Source organism: Suncus etruscus, chromosome 1, assembly GCF_024139225.1.
Source record: "Suncus etruscus isolate mSunEtr1 chromosome 1, mSunEtr1.pri.cur, whole genome shotgun sequence".
Taxonomy (NCBI): domain Eukaryota; kingdom Metazoa; phylum Chordata; class Mammalia; order Eulipotyphla; family Soricidae; genus Suncus; species Suncus etruscus.
The window spans coordinates 98,892,890-98,910,783 of record NC_064848.1 but is presented as its reverse complement, the minus strand read 5'-3'; the positions used below and the strand labels follow the sequence as shown (position 1 = coordinate 98,910,783).

The 17,894-nt window shown below is 38.0% G+C and overlaps 1 protein-coding gene across 1 annotated transcript in view; it reads left to right on the top strand.

Moving 5' to 3' along the window:
* The first annotated feature begins 489 nt into the window (after positions 1–489).
* Positions 490–17,894, top strand: part of GTPBP10 (GTP binding protein 10) — a 28,802-nt gene continuing 11,397 nt past the window's right edge. Inside the window, exons 1-6 of the mRNA XM_049769078.1 lie at positions 490–562; positions 3,867–4,060; positions 6,094–6,185; positions 7,510–7,654; positions 14,982–15,055; positions 17,712–17,764. Of these exons, the coding sequence (XP_049625035.1) occupies positions 530–562; positions 3,867–4,060; positions 6,094–6,185; positions 7,510–7,654; positions 14,982–15,055; positions 17,712–17,764 (591 nt within the window). The 5' untranslated portion in view covers positions 490–529. The remainder of the gene's footprint in view (positions 563–3,866; positions 4,061–6,093; positions 6,186–7,509; positions 7,655–14,981; positions 15,056–17,711; positions 17,765–17,894) is intronic.

Sequence of the window (17,894 nt, the reverse complement as noted above, 5' to 3'; positions counted from 1 at the left end):
CAGGGTTACTAGGAAGACCTAGAAAAAGATAGTCACCCAAATGACAACAAACATTATCAAAATTGAAATATACATCAACTATAGTCAACAATGTAATATCCTGGTAAGTATTGTATGTTTCGTGACAAAGGAGAAGAGGAAGAAAGTTCAGTAGAAACAAGAATTATTGTTTATTCCCAAATAGCCACTGTTAGAAGGACATAAATGTGGAAAATATTTTCTTTTCTTTTGTAATTTTATATTTTTATTTATACATTTTTATTTAATACCACTATGTTCCTGCACAATCTCAGTAATTGAATTAATCTCCGTTATTACACCTTTTGAAGTTTTATATGGTACTTGGTGACTGAACTTGCAGGCTAATGACCTACTTTTGTGTCCGTGCGCGCGCGTGCGCGTGCGTGGTGTTATTTTGGGTCGCAACCAACAGTGCTGTCCCCGTCGGCGGCTGGTGATGACGCAATAGCCGCGCGACACCACCGTGCCTGCTGTTTCCTGGAGCTGCAGTCCGGGGAGCGCGGCTGCCATGGTACATTGTAGTGGCGTGTTTTTCAGAAAGGTCTGTGGACTGGTGCCCTCAACCCGATGCCTCGAGCTCCCCTTAAAGATCCTAATTATTCGCTTTCTGTGCTCCCCATGTTTTTTTCTCTCTCCGCGCCTTTTTTTTGCTTGCTTGCTTGACTTATACCTTCGGCTCCTCCTGCGCCGGGTTTTCCCGGGAAGAACGCAAGTGTGCTTGCTTACTTGGCGAGGTTTGGACGGCCGTGTGTTGTCCGTATTCTTGCCCTTTGGCTCCAAATAGTGCACTTTTATTTCCTGGATGATTTTTCCCATAGCCTGCCTTCATATTTCTCGACTGCATTGTTTTTAAGAACTTTCTAAAAGCAATTGTTCATAAATACAGTGAAAACAGGCTTGTCCGCTTGCTTGTAGGAATGGTTGGATTTTGTTCAGTGGTTTTGTTAAGATTCTTCTTTTTTTAAATGCACTTGCTTTACATTAAAGCCTTTTAATGTAAAGCTAATGTAACTCAGGACAAGATTGACTGTTCTATTCCAAACCTTTTGAATCAGGCTGATACTTAAACCAAGAAACGTGCCCATATTTCCCATATTTAACGGCTTTTAAAAGTTATCTTTTGTCTTCCTTCCTTCCTTCCTTCTTTTTTTAAATGCACTTGCTTTACATTAAAACCTTTTAATGTAAAGCTAATGTAACTCAGGACAAGATTGACTGTTCTATTCCAAACCTTTTGAATCAGGCTGATACTTAAACCAAGAAACGTGCCCATATTTCCCATATTTAACGGCTTTTAAAAGTTATCTTTTGTCTTCCTTCCTTCCTTCCTTCCTTCCTTCCTTCCTTCCTTCCTTCCTTCCTTCCTTCCTTCCTTCCTTCCTTCCTTCCTTCCTTCCTTCCCTCCCTCCCTCCCTCCCTCCCTCCCTCCCTCCCTCCCTCCCTCTCTCTTTTGGGCCGTCTCAGGGTTACTGCTGACTCTCCACTTAGAAATCTGTTCTGACAGTTCAGAGAACCCTATGGAATTCCGAGGATAGAACCCTGTTAGGCAGCATGCAAAGCAAATGCCCTAAGGGTTTGCCTCATGCAAGGCCAGCGCCTTACCCTCTGTATTATCTCTCTGGCTTCCTATAAACTTTTCTTTCTAATGGAGAAAAAAATGATAAGTAATTTTTGAGTGAAATTATGCTTTTATTCAAATCTGTTCCCTGGAAAAATACCAAAAGTAAAGGGATTTATTTGTACCTGTCAGGTAATTAAACCTTCAAGCAATAAGAAGTACACTGTGCATTTTTGTAGATAAGCTATGCTTGTGTAGCTGTACTTTTGCTCACTACCAGTCTATCCTTGGCAAAGGTCAGAACAAGACTTAAGTGAAAGAGTGTGTTAGAGATGCCTGTCAAGGAGAAAAGTTGCATTAGTTCCAGTGGTTCTGTTGACTTACTTGGTCACTTTCGGAGTGCGTTTGTGACCTAGCCTTCCTGAACTCAAGTATAGATTTGTCATCACAGAGGGAAATCCACTAGTCAGCCCTCAATATAACATTTGTATATCCATCTTATTCCATACAACACTTTCATAACAATATAAATATTCAGATGAAAATAAGCTTACAGCTGGGTGCTTGGAGTCATTCCTGGCCATGTCCATTTACCATGTAGTACAATAAATACTATGTAGTCTAGTGTAATTGGCTCATTTACATGCAAAGCAACAGAACAGCTCTTAACTATCTTTCCTAGTCTGAAACCTGTGTAGGTCACATCTTTGCTGTGCCCCTATGGACTGCAAAGTCTGTAAACTAACAGAATTGTTAAGGAGGTCTTTAGCTTGCCTTCTTTCTTTCTCCAAAATGTATATGAATGGTCTATAATATGTCTGTATATGAATGGTCTATAATATGTCTATAATAGGTCTATAATATAATATGTATAATATAATTGGGTTTTTGGCTTTTTTTTTTTTTTTTTTTTGAGCCACACTTAACCTTCTCAGGGTTTACTTTTGGCTCTGCTCAGTGATTACTGCTGCCAGTGCTTAGGAAATATATGTGATGCCAGAGATTGAATCCTGGTTAGCTTCTTGCAAAGCAAACTTCTTCACTGTACTATGTCTCCATCCCTCTATTTTGGAGAAAATTTCCAGGTGTTTTTTGATACATAAAAGTGGCTAAAGATGTGACTGTTAGTAGTTTGAGAAATTAAATAATTTTGATAGTCTGGAAGGTTCATGCATAGGATGTTGGGACAGGGAAGATAGCTCAAAAGGCTTTGCATTCTGGAGGCTGTGGTTCTATCTTCAGCTCTTGTCCCCTACAAACCCCTAAAGCAAGGAGCTGGAAGTATCTCCTAAGCACTATTGTTTGTAACTCAGTAGCCTGCAAGTTCAGTCACCAAGTACAATATAAAACTTCAAAAGGTGTAATAATGGAGATTAATTCAGTTGCTGAGAATGTGCAGTAACATAGTGGTATTAGAAATAAAGAAGATCAGATAATATAATTTTCAGAGATTATTGACTTTCTTAGTAGAGGAAAAGCTATGGGCAGTATCATGGAGATGTGAAAGTATATTAGGTACTACAATGCAGAGTGGAAGGAAGTTAAACTAAAGGTGTGGGTAAGTTAAGAGGTTGAACAGAACACTGAGATTTTTAGATTTATGTTATAAAGAGCAAAACAGAAAACAAAAAGTGCCAGCTTTATTAGAGAAGAAACTTAATATTTTCAGAAAATTTAGCAAAATGAAGTATGTATTGAGGAAGAAATGGCTGTAAACTGAAAAACCAGTTAGGAAAATGAATATTCTAGTGACTATAGTAGGACTGGTGGATCAGAAAGAAATGGTTCAGGAAAAGGATTTCAGGGAAACAAGCATGTTTGAGTTAGAGATGACCATACGGAGTCCAGTGAATAAACTATCATTCCATTATTTTCGAGAACAATTTACCTGGGAAAAGTTTGGTTTTGTTATATTAATACATTGTCCTTGAGGTAACTTACCATTTAACTAATATTTTGAGAACAAATTATTTATTTGAAGGGTTTAAAATATAATTGAAATGCAGATTTTTAATTTTAACTGCTAATAACATTATAGAAGACAAAGTCTAGATCAGTGTCATTTTTGAGCAGCTAGAACAATGAATGATTAAAAAAACGGAGGTCTTAAAAGAGTTAATAAAATGGAATTTGGAGCTTAGATAGAAGATTAATGAAGAAAAGACTAAATTTGACACATAAAAAGTCAATATTGAGTTATTTGGTTTGCTAGCAACAGAGAGCACAAAGGAGTTCTAAATTGGTGAGTTGTTTAATAAATGCTTGTTCTCTTTCTCTCTTTTGTAAGTATGGAAATTTCATCGATAACTTAAGACTCTTCACCAAGGGAGGAACTGGCGGAATGGGTTATCCTCGTTTTGGTGGAGAAGGTGGAAAAGGTGGTGATGTCTGGGTTGTTGCCCATGACAGAATGACTTTAAAACAACTTAGGAGCAAATACCCTAAGAAACGATTTGTTGCTGGTGAAGGAGCAAACAGTCGGTAAGCATTTACTGTATGTCTTTGATTTTATATAACACCCCTTCTGGAAGAAAAAAAGGTAAAGATAAGAAATTAATTGGAAGAACACTCCCCTTCACATGACTGAAACCTAATCACAATCATGTTTGTAATCAAGATGTTTAAATAAAGATATTATATAAAAATAAATTAATTGGAGAATGGTGCAGTAGTACAGGGGGTAGTATACTTGCCTTGCACATGGCTAACTTGAATTTAACTCTTGGCACCACATATGGTCTCTCACTCACAACATTAGGAGTGATCCCTGAATAAACTCTTGAGTACTGTTGGGTGTTGCCTGAAAACAGAAAAACAAAATACCAACAAAAAGTAAGCCCATTTACTGATCTGTTCCTTAATATGTTATAATGTGTTTTTGTTTAGACTGTCGTCTTCTCTATAACAAAAAAAACTTCTCATTTTTTATTATTAAATTTGTTATTTTCTGTGTAACATTTTATGTTGACCCCCAAATATGAAAATAATCATTTTCTTTCATTATAAAAAATATAAATATTCTTTTTTATGCTAACATTTAGTTATGTAATTTTATGCTTATGTGTATAAACTTTGGCCACAAAAATGAAACTAAAATACTTTTCCTTTAGTCTTTTATTTTCCATGTCATAAAATTCTTCATAGTTATGTAGCATTACAAATAATTTTAATTATTTAAATTCACCCATCTATAGAAACTACTGATTATTATAATGTAATATTCACATTATAATGCACATTCTTGTATATTAAGTAGTTCACAGGGTTGTCATAGAATTGTTTTAGAGTAAATTCCTAGAAGTGTAATTACTAGGTAGAAGTTTGTACCTTTTATTTTCTTGTGAGAAGTTTGATAGTAGTCAGTGTCTCCTAAAATTAAAATACTTTTATTAAAGATCAGGTTTTTTTGATTAGTATTTTTTTGGGGGGTGGGGAGCAGATGGGTTTGTGCTATAGATGCGCTGGAGCTACTACTGACTCTTCATTCGGGTCACTCCTGGAGTGGCTAGAACCATATATGGTGCCAGGTTTTGAACTGGATTGACCACATACAAGGCAATATCCATAATTCCTATAATATCTCGCCAGGGTTAAAAATCAGGTTGTTTATACGAGCTGAAGCGGTGGTGCAAGCAGTAAGGCGTCTACCTTGTGTGCGCTAGCCTAGAATGGACTGTCATTCAATCCCCTGGTATCTCCTTAAACCAGGAGCGATTTCTGAGCACATAGCCAGGAGTAACCCCTGAGCGTCACTGGGTGTGGCTGAAAAACAACAACAAAATCAGATTGTTTTTCAAAAGCTTAACTATTCATTGAATTGTCCATTATTCTAGACTGTTGTGACAAAGATCATTTAGCTATATAGTATTTTAATTTATTATTATGAGTTGATATGATTTTACAATGGTTTGTTGGTTAGTTTGGCATCTTTATTCAATGCTTATGTCATTTCTTGGACTTTGAAAGATGGCCAAAAGACTGGATAAATTTTTCAGGCAGGAGGCCCAGGTTTGATTCCCAGTACTGCATTTTCTTTTGAGCAGCTCCCTAATCAGACCTGGGAATAACTCTGAGCACAACTAATTGTGGCATATTAAAAAAAAAAAAAAAAAAAAAAAAAAGACGGGCCGGGCGGTGGCGCTAAAGGTAAGGTGCCTGCCTTGCCTGCGCTAGCCTTGGACGGACCGCGGTTCGATCCCCCGGTGTCCCATATGGTCCCCCAAGCCAGGAGCTACTTCTGAGCACATACCCAGGAGTAACCCCTGAGCATTACCGGGTGTGGCCCAAAAATAAAAAAATAAAAAAAAATAAAAAAGAAAAAAAGTAGTTTCTATTGAAATATGATTGTCTAAAATACAAATAAATACAAATATTTTAATTTTTCTTATATGTTTAACTGTTTAGGAGATATGTTAGAAGATTTGGTTTTAGGCTTCATAAACTCTTGTAATTAGTTTGAAGCATAAGTCATGTAATTCAATGAATTTTTAATTTTTTTTTTGTGGGGAGTATAGAGTTAATGCACTCAAAGGCTCTAAAGGAAAAGACTGTGAAATTCCTGTGCCAGTGGGTATTACAGTGACTGATGAAAATGGTAAAATTATAGGTAAGTATACTTTAGATTTTCAGTTGAGAAAAATATGAAGATGTATACATTGTCTAAAACTGTTCCAAAGTGGGGTTGGAGAGATAATACTGCAAGTAGTGATTCCTGGGGGCAGAACTAAAATTAACCTAAGAATAACCCCTGAGCATCACCATGTGTGGCCTCCAAACAAACAGTAATAATAAATTAATTTGTTCAGAAACTGTGAGGAATATTTTTGAACATAAAATTTTATTTGATAATTTAGCTCAATTATAAAAGAGCCCCCCTGCCCATCTCTATCCCATATAACGATTGACCCAGGTCTTCAGACATGTCAGACAAGTGCTCTACCACTAGGCAACATCCATGCCATATAAAGAACTTTTATTTATTTATTTAGGCTTTTGGGCCCCTTCCAGCTGTGGTCAAGGTTTATTCCTGACTCTGCACTCAGGGATCATTCCTGGCACTCCTCAGGGGACCTGTGGGGTGTTGGATGATTGAACCTAGGACAGCCATCTGCAAGGCAAGTGTCTTGTCTGCTGTACTATCTCTTCATTCCTGAATATGGTGTGGCGTGATTTATTTATGTATTTTTCATTTGGGGGGCCATACCTAATGGTGCTCAGGATTACTTCTGGCATGCCAATGATAGGAACAGAGTTGGCCATATGCAAGGCAAATGTTGTACCCACCATACTGTTGTTCCAGGTCTCCAGCCCTGACATTTAAGAAGACTTGATATAAACACTCCTCAAAATTAGCCACTAAATTATATTTTTTGTTTATTTGTTTTGGGGCCACACTCGGTACAAAGGGGTTACTCTTGGCCCTGCACTCAGAAATCACTATGGCAGGCTTGGGGGCCCATATGGGATGATGTTTGAACCCAGGTTGGCCGTGTGCAAGGAAAACTTCCTACTCGCTCTGGCACCTAACTGCTAAATTTTAAGATATTTAAAAATTGGTTCATATGTTTGTTTTTAAAACAAAAATTTTAACTTCTGTTAAAAGTGTTTTGGGGTCATTTTCAAGTAGAAAATTAACCTTAAAAGGGCTGGAGATATAGTATAGTTCATAGAACTCTTGTCTTGCATGCTACTGGCCCTTGTTTGATTTCTAGTACCTCATATGGTTCCTTGAGCCTGCCAGGAGTGGTCCCATAGTGCAGAGCTAGAAGTAAACTTCAAGTACAGCTGGATGTAGCCCAAATTAAAAAAAATCTTATTGTTTAGCTCTTTAAATTTGTGGATTGGACTCATCTATTTTACGAAAAATGTTTTCAGCAATTAGCTCCACTTACTACTAATACTGATCTAAGTATTTTTTCTTTCTTTTTAAGGAGAACTCAATAAAGAGAAAGACAGAATTTTGGTAGCTGAAGGAGGGCTTGGTGGTAAACTGCTTACAAATTTTTTACCATTAAAAGGCCAGAAACGAGTAATTCGCCTGGATCTAAAACTTGTTGCTGATATAGGTCTTGTGGGGTAAGTGTTATTTTCTTTTGAATTTTTTTGGAGAGTTTTTTATTTTAAGGGAGTGGGTGGCTATAGCTAAAGGTGCTCAGGGTTTACTCCTGGCTCTATGTTCAGGAATTGTTTCTGGGAAGTGGACCACTTGAGGTACTCAGAATCAAACCTGGGGTGATTATATGCAAAGTAAATGCCCTACCTGCTATACTATAATTCTGGATCCATGAAGAGATAGTTTATGAATTGAAACTAATTATAAATGATACTTTGGGTCAGTCAGCATTATTTTTAATTTATGAAACTTCTTTATTATGTGAGCATTTGCTATTAAATATAATTATTTGAATGTTGCCAATATAGAATTTCATAGTATTATTCATTTGTCAAAGAAAATAGCAATTAAGTTGGCCAATGGAAATTCTAGAGAATAGGTAAGGAAAAATAATTAACTGTAGTAGAATAAAAAGGTAAAAGTACTTTACTAGGTATTAAGAAATTAAATCAGGAATCTAAAAGTGTATAGAAGGAATAAATGATAGAGATGTTCTTACAGGTTTTAATAGAGTTATTAATCAGATGGCTAAAGTTGGTGCAGTCTCAACCATCAGACTAAAGCACCAAGATGGGTCTTGTTGTAACTGTTTTCCCTATGCTTTATATTCAGTTTAAAGTCTCTATTCTGAGTACTGAAGTTCTTAACAATGTTTTTCTTTTAATCAGGCTTCATTTTGCTTTTTGCTTTTGTGATATACCCAGTGATGCTCTAGGGTTGTTCTTGTCTCTGCACACAGGAACTTCCAGAAGGCTCAGGAGACCATATAGGATGCTGGGGATCAGTGCAGGTCTGCTGAGTGCAAAGCAAGTGCCCTACCTGCTGTGCTATCACACTGACCCTCCATTCTTTAAATTTTTTTAATTGTAGCACTGTTTCCAGACTGTAGGAAACTAGATAGTAAATACAGAGTAAATAAAGGAAGGGAAATCTTCAACTTGCATTGTCTCTCTCCCTTATCCTACTACTTGATTACACAGTAGTTTCGTCAAAGGCATAAGGAGAAGATAGGGAAAATTATTACTGTTCTTTCATTCCAAACTGTCTATATATTTTTTTTCTTAAGCTTTCTACCTTCATCTCTAGCCATTATTTTTTGCAAGGCGGGGAATGGGAGGGCATGCACATCTAGTGGCACTCAATAACCAGTCCTAGCTCTCTGCTCACTGGCCTCTTGTGGTAGTTCTCAGGGGATCATTTGCAATGCCAGGATTTGAACCAGGGTTGAGGCTACAGTCATATTCTAGGCAAGTACTTTGACCTTTGTACATTTATCTGATTTTAACTGCTTCCTTTTTTGAGATGGATGGGGAGCACACTCAGCTGTGCTCAGAACTTGCATCTGGCTTTGTGTTCAGGGACCACTTCTGTCAGGCTCAGGAGACCATATGCTGGAGATCGATCCAGGATGATCCTGTGCAGGACAAACACCCTAACTGCTGTATTACCTCTCTAATGTCTTCACTACATATCAGAGATTCTTTTGTCTGAATCCCTCCCCACTTTATATTTTGTTTTGTTTTGGGGCCACAGCTGTTGGTGCTTAAGGTTTACTCTTTTTTTTTTTTGTTTTGTTTTTATGTCACACCCAGTGGCACTCAGAGGTAATTCCTGACTCTGCACTCAGAAATTGCTTCTGGAGGCTCCGGAACTATATGCAGTGCCGGGAACTGAACTTAGGTCCATCGGGGTCGGCTACTTGCAAGGCAAACTCGCTACCGCTGTGCTATTGCTCCAGCCCCAGGACTCTTGACTCTGAGCTCTGGGGTTACTCTTAGCAGGTCTTGGTGGGAACCATAAGAGATGACAGGGATTGAATCTAGATTAGCCTTTTGCAAGGCAAACACCCTGTCTGCTGTACTGTCTCTCTACTTCGGAACTATTTCCCTCCTCTTCATGCCTGTCCAGATCTTATGATCAGTTGCTTGTGAACTCATGGAGGCTTCATTCCTGTGTTGCAGGGAAAGATGTGATCTACGTTGAAATTTACCATTTTATTTACTTTTTTTTTTTTTTTTTGAAGAACATAGTTACAAGCATTAGGACAGATTTTATAATGCTTTTTTGTTTGTTTTAGGAGTGTTACTAGTTTAATAGGACTTGTGAATGAACTAAGTTTTTCAGTCTCATTTGGTAGGAGAATGTGTTTCCAATTTCATAAAAACACAGTCTAAGAAAAATCTAGCAAGGTGGGTCTGGAGAGATAGCACAGCGGCGTTTGCCTTGCAAGCAGCCTATCCAGGACCAAAGGTGGTTGGTTTGAAAAATCTAGCAAGGCTTAGTAGTTAGTTGGCTGGGAGGGTATGGGAGCTTCAAGGGACCCTTTTGGGTTGGAATGTCAAATCCTCTGAAGACTGACTCAATGTTCTTAGTTAAGTTGGATAATGGATAGTTGGATAACCTTTGTGTTCATCCAAGTTGAAATGGCAAAATTCCTTCTTTAGCATTATGTTACACACACAGAAAGGTAGACAAAGAAACACAATACTTTTGTTTTGTTTTGTTTTTTTAAATATATTTTTTATTTAAGTAACATGATCATAGTTGAGTTACAGTCACAAACAGAACACCCCCCTTCACCAGTATAAAATTCACCCCTTCCCAACCCCTGCCTGTATTCGAAACAGGCATTCTACTACAGTTATTTATTTTTAAATTCAGTAAATTGTTTTTTTCTTTTCCTAAAGGATAAGGGTTAAAAAAATAATAGTAAAGGTTTGACAGTGGCATTCGCTGTTGGTTGCATAGGCCCAGAAAAATATGGGGAAAACGGAAATAAAAATCCTTTGCCTGATTACAAAAAACACAATACTTTTTAAAAAAAAAACATTTATTTACTTACTTAGGTTTTGGGGCCACACCCAGCGGTGCTCAGGGGTCACTCAGAAATCACTCCTGACAGACTCGGGGACCTTGTGGGATGCTGGGGAATTGAACCTGTTTCCATCCTGGCTCGGCCTTGTGCAAGGCAAACGCCCTACCTACCTTGTCATTGCTCCAGCCCTGAAAACACATACTTTTTTAAAAAATGTTTTTGATCATACACTGTCCCAACACTTACCCCTTTACCAGTGTTCATTTCCCCATCACCAGTTTCCCCAGTTACCTCCCATCACCCCAGCCACATCCCTCTCTCCCTTTTAGGCACCATGGTTTGTTATTGAAGTGATATCATGAATATATTTTATTTCCTTTTAATTCCCAGTTCCTGTTCAGAGTAATCATTTTGAAAAATTTTTGTCATCTCACATACCGTATTTTCCGGCGTATAAGACGACTTTTGAAACAAAAAGAAGTCAACCGAAAGTCAGGGGTTGTCTTATACGCCGAGTATATCCCGAAAAATGTTTCAATATGCCGCTAAACAAAAATTATCTGAATATTGCCACAAAACGAATTTTCCAACGATCCTTCACCAATCACTGCAAGGTTGCTCAGACCACCTCTCTTAACTCAGCCAATCCAAACAGGCTTTTTATGCATGCAAATTAGACAATGTTCTGTACCCGAATCTACACTGTAAAAAGCCTGTTCAGATTGGCCAGAGTCAGAAAGGTAGTCTATTACAGTATAACCTTTGAACCTTTGCTTGTTGTGATTGGCTCACTGTGGTACATACAGTTGCAGCACAGGAATGTTCTGTCTGATACAGCGAATATAGGCCTAAACCTATGTTTTAACTGCAAAATTAGGGGGTTGTCTTATACGCCCGGTCATCTTATAGGCCGGAAAATACAGTACTTTACTATATCCATTCTTCCGTTGACAAATTCTCTATACTTTTTACATGTCTTTTTTATTATAACAACAACTACAGTGATCATGCTGGTACCTCCATCTCTTTAATTAGTATTTTTTTTCTTTTCTGGTTTTTGGGCCACACCTGGTGACGTTCAGGGCTTACTCCTGGCTATGCGCTCAGAAATTGCTCCTGACTTGGAGGCAACAGACCACAATAACCACAAGCACCACACCCAGACATGCTTGAGGGCCTCTAAGCACTCTAGAGCTATATCTGATAATACTAGATGATAAGTGGGATGGAGCATTCAGTGCTAGGGATTGAAACCAGGTACTCGCATGTGCCCCAAGCCACTATTTTGTAATTTTTGAGGTTCTTTTAAACTGTTTCCACTGTGACTACAGCAACTTAGATTTTTGAATGTTGGATAAATACAGTAAAAATAACTGAATGAAATTTTGGAAATTTAGGATAAAATCTCTTAAGTAACCTTCCTTTTTGTTTGCTTGTTTGTTTGCTTTGTTTGGGGCATACCCTGCAGTATTCAGGAGTTACTCCTGGCTCTATGCTCAGATTACTTCTGGGGCCGGAGATATAGCATGGAGGTAAGGTGTTTGCCTTGCATGCAGAAGGTCGGTGGTTCGAATTCTGGCATCCCATATGGTCCCCTCTGCCTCCCAGGAGCGATTTCTGAGCATAGAGCTAGGAGTAACCCCTGAGCACTGCCAGGTGTGACCCAAAACCCAAACCTCTCCCCACCAAAAAAAATTACTTCTGGCAGATTGCTTCTCGGCTGTTTGGCTAAGATCAAGTGTAGAAATTATTTTGGCAGGCTTGGTACCATATAAGATGCTGGGAATCAAACCCAGGTTGTGGTATCTCTCTGGCCCCCTGACTCCATTTCTAGTACTGTTTTTATTTATAGTAAAACTTTTTGAGGAAAATTCAGGAATAAGATTAAAGTCTTCAAATTAGTATTTATTTTAACACAATATTCACTCCTTTAGAAATTTTCTCAATAGATTACATGATGGTGGTATTGGCCCTGATACATTGTATGTCTGAAACCCAACTCTGAAGAATTTCGTAAATCGCAATGGTTTCAGTAGAATATTTTAAGAGAGAGAGAGAGAGAGAGAGAGAGAGAGAGAGAGAGAGAGAGAGAGAGAGAGATATTACAGATAGTGAGAAGGTTCAAGGATAGCCAGGAGAGAGAGAAAGAGAGAGAGACAGAAAGAGAGAGAGAGAGGGAAGGAGGGAGGGAGAGAAAGAGGAGATATTACAGACACACTTTGAAAAGGTTCAAGGATAGCCAGTTTTTAGAAAAAAAATTTTACGAACAGCAATTGCTATTTGTAGAAAGAGAAATGAATAGTTTGTTGATTTTACCCTATAAGATTTACTAATAAAGTTGGTATATATCTTTCTAGCTATGTGGAGTGTTACTTATAATAATAAAAAGCTGGAGATACCCTAAATGTTTAATAAAAAGAAATTGCTTAAAGTAAATTACAGTGCACCCTTGAGTGGTATTAATCTATTTGATTCTATTTAAAAAGGAGGTCATTCAACTATGAAGTAATCTTTCATAAAAAGAATCAACCTGAATTTGATCAAGGCTTTATATTTGGGCCCGGAGAGATAGCACAGCGGTGTTTGCCTGCAAGCAGCCGATCCAGGACCAAAGGTGGTTGGTTCGAATCCTGGTGTCCCATATGGTCCACTGTGTCTGCCAGGAGCTATTTCTGAGCAGACAGCCAGGAGTAACCCCTGAGCACTGCTGGGTGTGGCCCAAAAACCAAAAAAAAAAAAAAAAAAAAAAAAAAGGCTTTATATTTAACTATAAATTTTAGAAAATCCAGGCCAAAGAACTATGTTAAATGCCATCATGGGGTTTTCTGTGGGAAAAATTCATATTGTAGGAAAGAGACTCTATAGGATAAATGACCCCATTTCTTTAAAGTGGCAAAAGGTTAATGGTCCAGAGCAATAGTATAGCAGGGAATTGCAGGGGGAAAGCAAGACCAAGGAGGAGTCTATACATAAAGAAATTTAATAAACTCATCCAACTTTTGTAATAAAGTGTACACCTATTTGCACCCCTATTCAAACCAAACAATTAAAATATTAAAAAAATTTACTTTAAACATTTTTTGGTTCCACGAGCATTTCTCAAGAACCTTAGGCCCCAGTACATGATATGTCTGGTTGAAAACCCTTTACATTCACTGTCCAGTGAAAATAAAGATGATGAACTCTATTTATTTATTTTGGGCCACACCCGGCAGTGTTCAGGGGTTACTCCTGGTTATCTGCTCAGAAATAGTTCCTGACAGGCATGGAGGACCATATGGGATGCCGAGATTCGAACCAACCACCTTAGGTCCTGGATCGGCTGCTTGCAAGGCAAACACCACTGTGCTATCTCTCCGGCCCCAAGATGATGAACTCTTGAACGCTCCTTCCTTCCTTCCTTCCTTCCTTCCTTCCTTCCTTCCTTCCTTCCTTCCTTCCTTCCTTCCTTCCTTCCTTCCTTCCTTCCTCCCTCCCTCCCTCCCTCCCTCCCTCCCTCCCTCCCCCCCCCTCCCCCCCCCCCTCCCTCCCCCCCTCCCTCCCTCCCTCCCTCCCTCCCTCCTTCCTTCCTTCCTTCCTTCCTTCCTTCCTTCCTTCCTTCCTTCCTTCCTTCCTTCCTTCCTTCCTTCCTTCCTTCCTTCCTTTCTTCCTAGTTTGCAAGTTATTTCTTTGAAAAAATCTTTTTCTTTGGTTTTTGGGCACACCTTGTAGTGCCTCGATGGTGCTCAGGGGTTACTTTGTCTCTGTACTAAGGAATCATTCCTGGCAGTACTCAGAGGACCACATGGGATTTTGGGGATCAAGCCTGGGTGTCCCTATGCAAGGAAGATACTCTACCCGCTATGTTTATCGCTCTGGCCCTTGGAAAAACTTTAATTATTCATTCTACATACTGAAAATTTAGTATTCAGAATGTACTTACTTCACTTTGTTATGTTTTATTCTTACATTTTCAGAATTATTTAAAGCATATCCTACTTTTGGGACCGAAGAGATAGCACAGCGATATGGTGTTTGCCTTGCAACAGCCAACCAGGATTTATGTTGGTTCAAATCCTGGCATCTTATATGGTTCTCGTACCTGCCAGGAGCAATTTCTGAGCACAGAGCCAGGAGTAACCCTTGAGCGCCGCCGGGTGTGGGTCCCCCTCCTCAAAAAAAAAACAAAACAAACATATCCTACTTTTAGTTCCAGAAATAGAAAAGGTAATGCAATGTTTGGAATTCAGACAAATATTAATTAAACTGTATTTTCAGACTAAAGAGATATTGTGCCTTTCACATGGCTGACCCTGTGTTACATACTGGCATTGCATTTAATACTATGAGCACTGCCAGGAGTAATCATTAAGCACAGAATCAGGAGTAAGCCCTGATTACACCTAGTTGTGGCTCAATACAAAAAAATAATAAGATGTATTTTTGTAATGTATATTTGTATATATATATATATTTTTCCCCCCCTTAAATTCTAGATTCCCAAATGCTGGAAAATCTTCTTTGTTAAGTCAGATTTCTCATGCAAAACCTGAAATTGCAGATTATGCATGTAAGTATAATTTTTTATATATTTTAATGTGGTAAATTTTAAAATATTTTTTCTGAGTATGAATAGAATGACAACTAGAACAGTAGGGGCCAAATGTATTTAAATTACCCTCCACTTTTCAGAAAAATAAATTACTCAGCATTCTCATGGAAATCTGCTTTCTTTAAATGAAAGAACAAAAAAATATGCACCTAAGTCCTCTATGATCCGACTGGTTCATTTTAGTACATTTATTCCATTTAGTTGGGGATGTAAGGTGCAGTTATAGCACTTACTTTGGGAAATACTGTCCTAGAGTAACCTTAGTTTAAAAATTCTTGGCAAATGAAATATATGCATTAATTTTTATTAATTTTATTTAACTTGGGAGTTATATTTTATTTTATTTTTTCACATCTTCCTAAAAATACATGTAGAGTGACAATTGAATGATTTTTTTCAGAGAAGTTGAGCCAATGTTTTTCCATAAGCCTCACATACCTTGAGAAGGAAAACACCTTTATTAGTTCCCATTAATTTTAAACTTTTGTACCCTTTAGTGCAGTTCCTAGTTTTGAAGGGCTTTTTGGGCCAACTTGACATTGCTCAGGGATTACTCCTGGCTTTCAAAAATTACTCCTGATAGGCTTGGGGGACCAGATGGGATGCTGGGAATTGAACCCGGTCAGCCATATGCTAGATGCCCTACGCACTGTGCTATCATTACAGCTCCAATTCCTAGTATTTTAAAATACTCATTGCACTCATTTTTTTTATTGTATAATTAATTGTTGGGTGTAGCTATGATTTTATAAGTACCTGTCTTTTATCAAAAACTATGGTAGAAACAAAGATGTATCCATTCATCTGGTGCAAGCATTTATTTCTAAGATTGGGGTTCAGAAAGATTGTAAGCAAAGATGAATACTGTTGACTTTTTAATTTACAGACTAGAGGGAAAGGCTAATGGATAAATTGCTTCTGAATAAAAGGGGCTATACAATGGTTTATGAATGATAGTAAAGTGAGTATGGCACTTGCCTTGCACAACCCAGGTTTGATCCTGGCATTCCATATAGTTTCCCCAACCCTAATGGGAGTGATCCCTGAACATAGAGCAGGAGTAAGTCCTGAAAACTGCCAGATGTATCCCTTAATCCAAAACTAAATACATGTTTTAGAAATGGTTTTATGAAAGTGTATTGGTGACTGCTCTAGATTTCTTTGGAGAAATGTGCTGTCAGGTTGAGACATGAAGAGTAAAGATGAGTTAATCATTGTTGCCAGTGCAGGTGAAATGTCTTTTACTCAGAGGAAGTAGCATGTCCACAATGGCTCTATGGTGGCGAGCATTTCTTTGTTTATTGACCATGAAAGAGGCTGAAGTGACAGCACAGTGGGTAGGACTTGCATGGAGCTGACCCGAGTTTGATCCCCAGCATCTCATATTGTCCCTTGAGCCTGCCAGAAGTGATTTCTGAGTTTAGAGCCAGGAGAATCCCCGAGCACCATCGGGTGTGACACATAAACAAATAAACAAAAACCAGTAGGAGTCAAGATGAGACTGAGGATATAGGCAGAGACCATATCCTGTAAGAGACCATATAGGATGTAGAGGCTTAATTTGGTCTTTCTGTGCTTTTGTGGGTGGATGCATGGTTATTACCAAAGAGTTAGAAGTAGGACAGGAGTCTCACCTAGGAGAGGCTTTACCACTGAGCAACATCCTCAGCCACCCTTGATCATTATATTCTAAAAACCATTAATAGCTTTTTATGTATAGTCTAAGTAATTAGATTTATTTTTCATAGATAGCTTTCTGAGCATATTATAGAAAATAGATTGACATGGGATATAAATTTTTCTGGGAAGAGTAAAAAGCTGTTTTATTATCCAGTGAGATGTAATTTTTGACTGAAATTTGTGAATGAACATGATAGAATTCTGTTATTTAAAACAAACAACATGGAAAAGAACATACAACATGAGATTAACCTGGAAAGTTAAATTAATCCAAATCTGGACTGATAATGTAGAGTTCATCTTAATCTATTACTATAAATCACCTCACCAGTATTTATAATTATAATGGAAAGGATTTAAGAAAGATAAAGGATGAAAAGCAAAAGTCAGGAAGGAGACAAGTGATTACTGTGATTTGAAGATAGTTTATTGAGAAGAGACTACATGTAAATACTTTATTGCAGATCCAGTGATAGGAAGATTAAATTCTGTCCTGCAGCCTCCCCCAAATTTTACCATGCTTTTTTGTAGTACAATAGTACAATACTTGAGGAACACTACTTAGATCTATGTCTAGGCACGTTATAAAAATCTGTACTTGTTCTTTTCCAAGTATATTATAATTTTGACTTTTATTTCTTTGGATTTCGCACTCAGCAGTGCTCGGAACTTACTCCTGGTGATGTGCACAAGGTTCATTCCTGGTGCTTCTGGGGATCAGACCAGAGTTAAGGTTAAGGTGCCTTATCCCTCGTATTATATCTCCATCCCCTGTTATCATTAACAAAAATAATTCTATCTTCCATTTCAGCAAAGCAGAACAGAATCTGAATTAAATTGTTCAGGGAGAAGAATCATTATTTCATACTTTGTCTAGGTTTTTACTTTGTCCAGGTTTTACCCTGCCATAGTTTACTGTTACTTTTTCTTTTAGTTACAACATTGAAACCTGAACTTGGAAAGATTATGTATAATGATTTCAAACAGGTAAGTTTTTTTGTTTTTTTTTTTTTTTGGTTTTTGGGCCACACCCATTTGACGCTCAGGGGTTACTCCTGGCTATACACTCAGAAATTGCCCCTGGCTTGGGGGGATCATATGGGACACAGGGGGATCG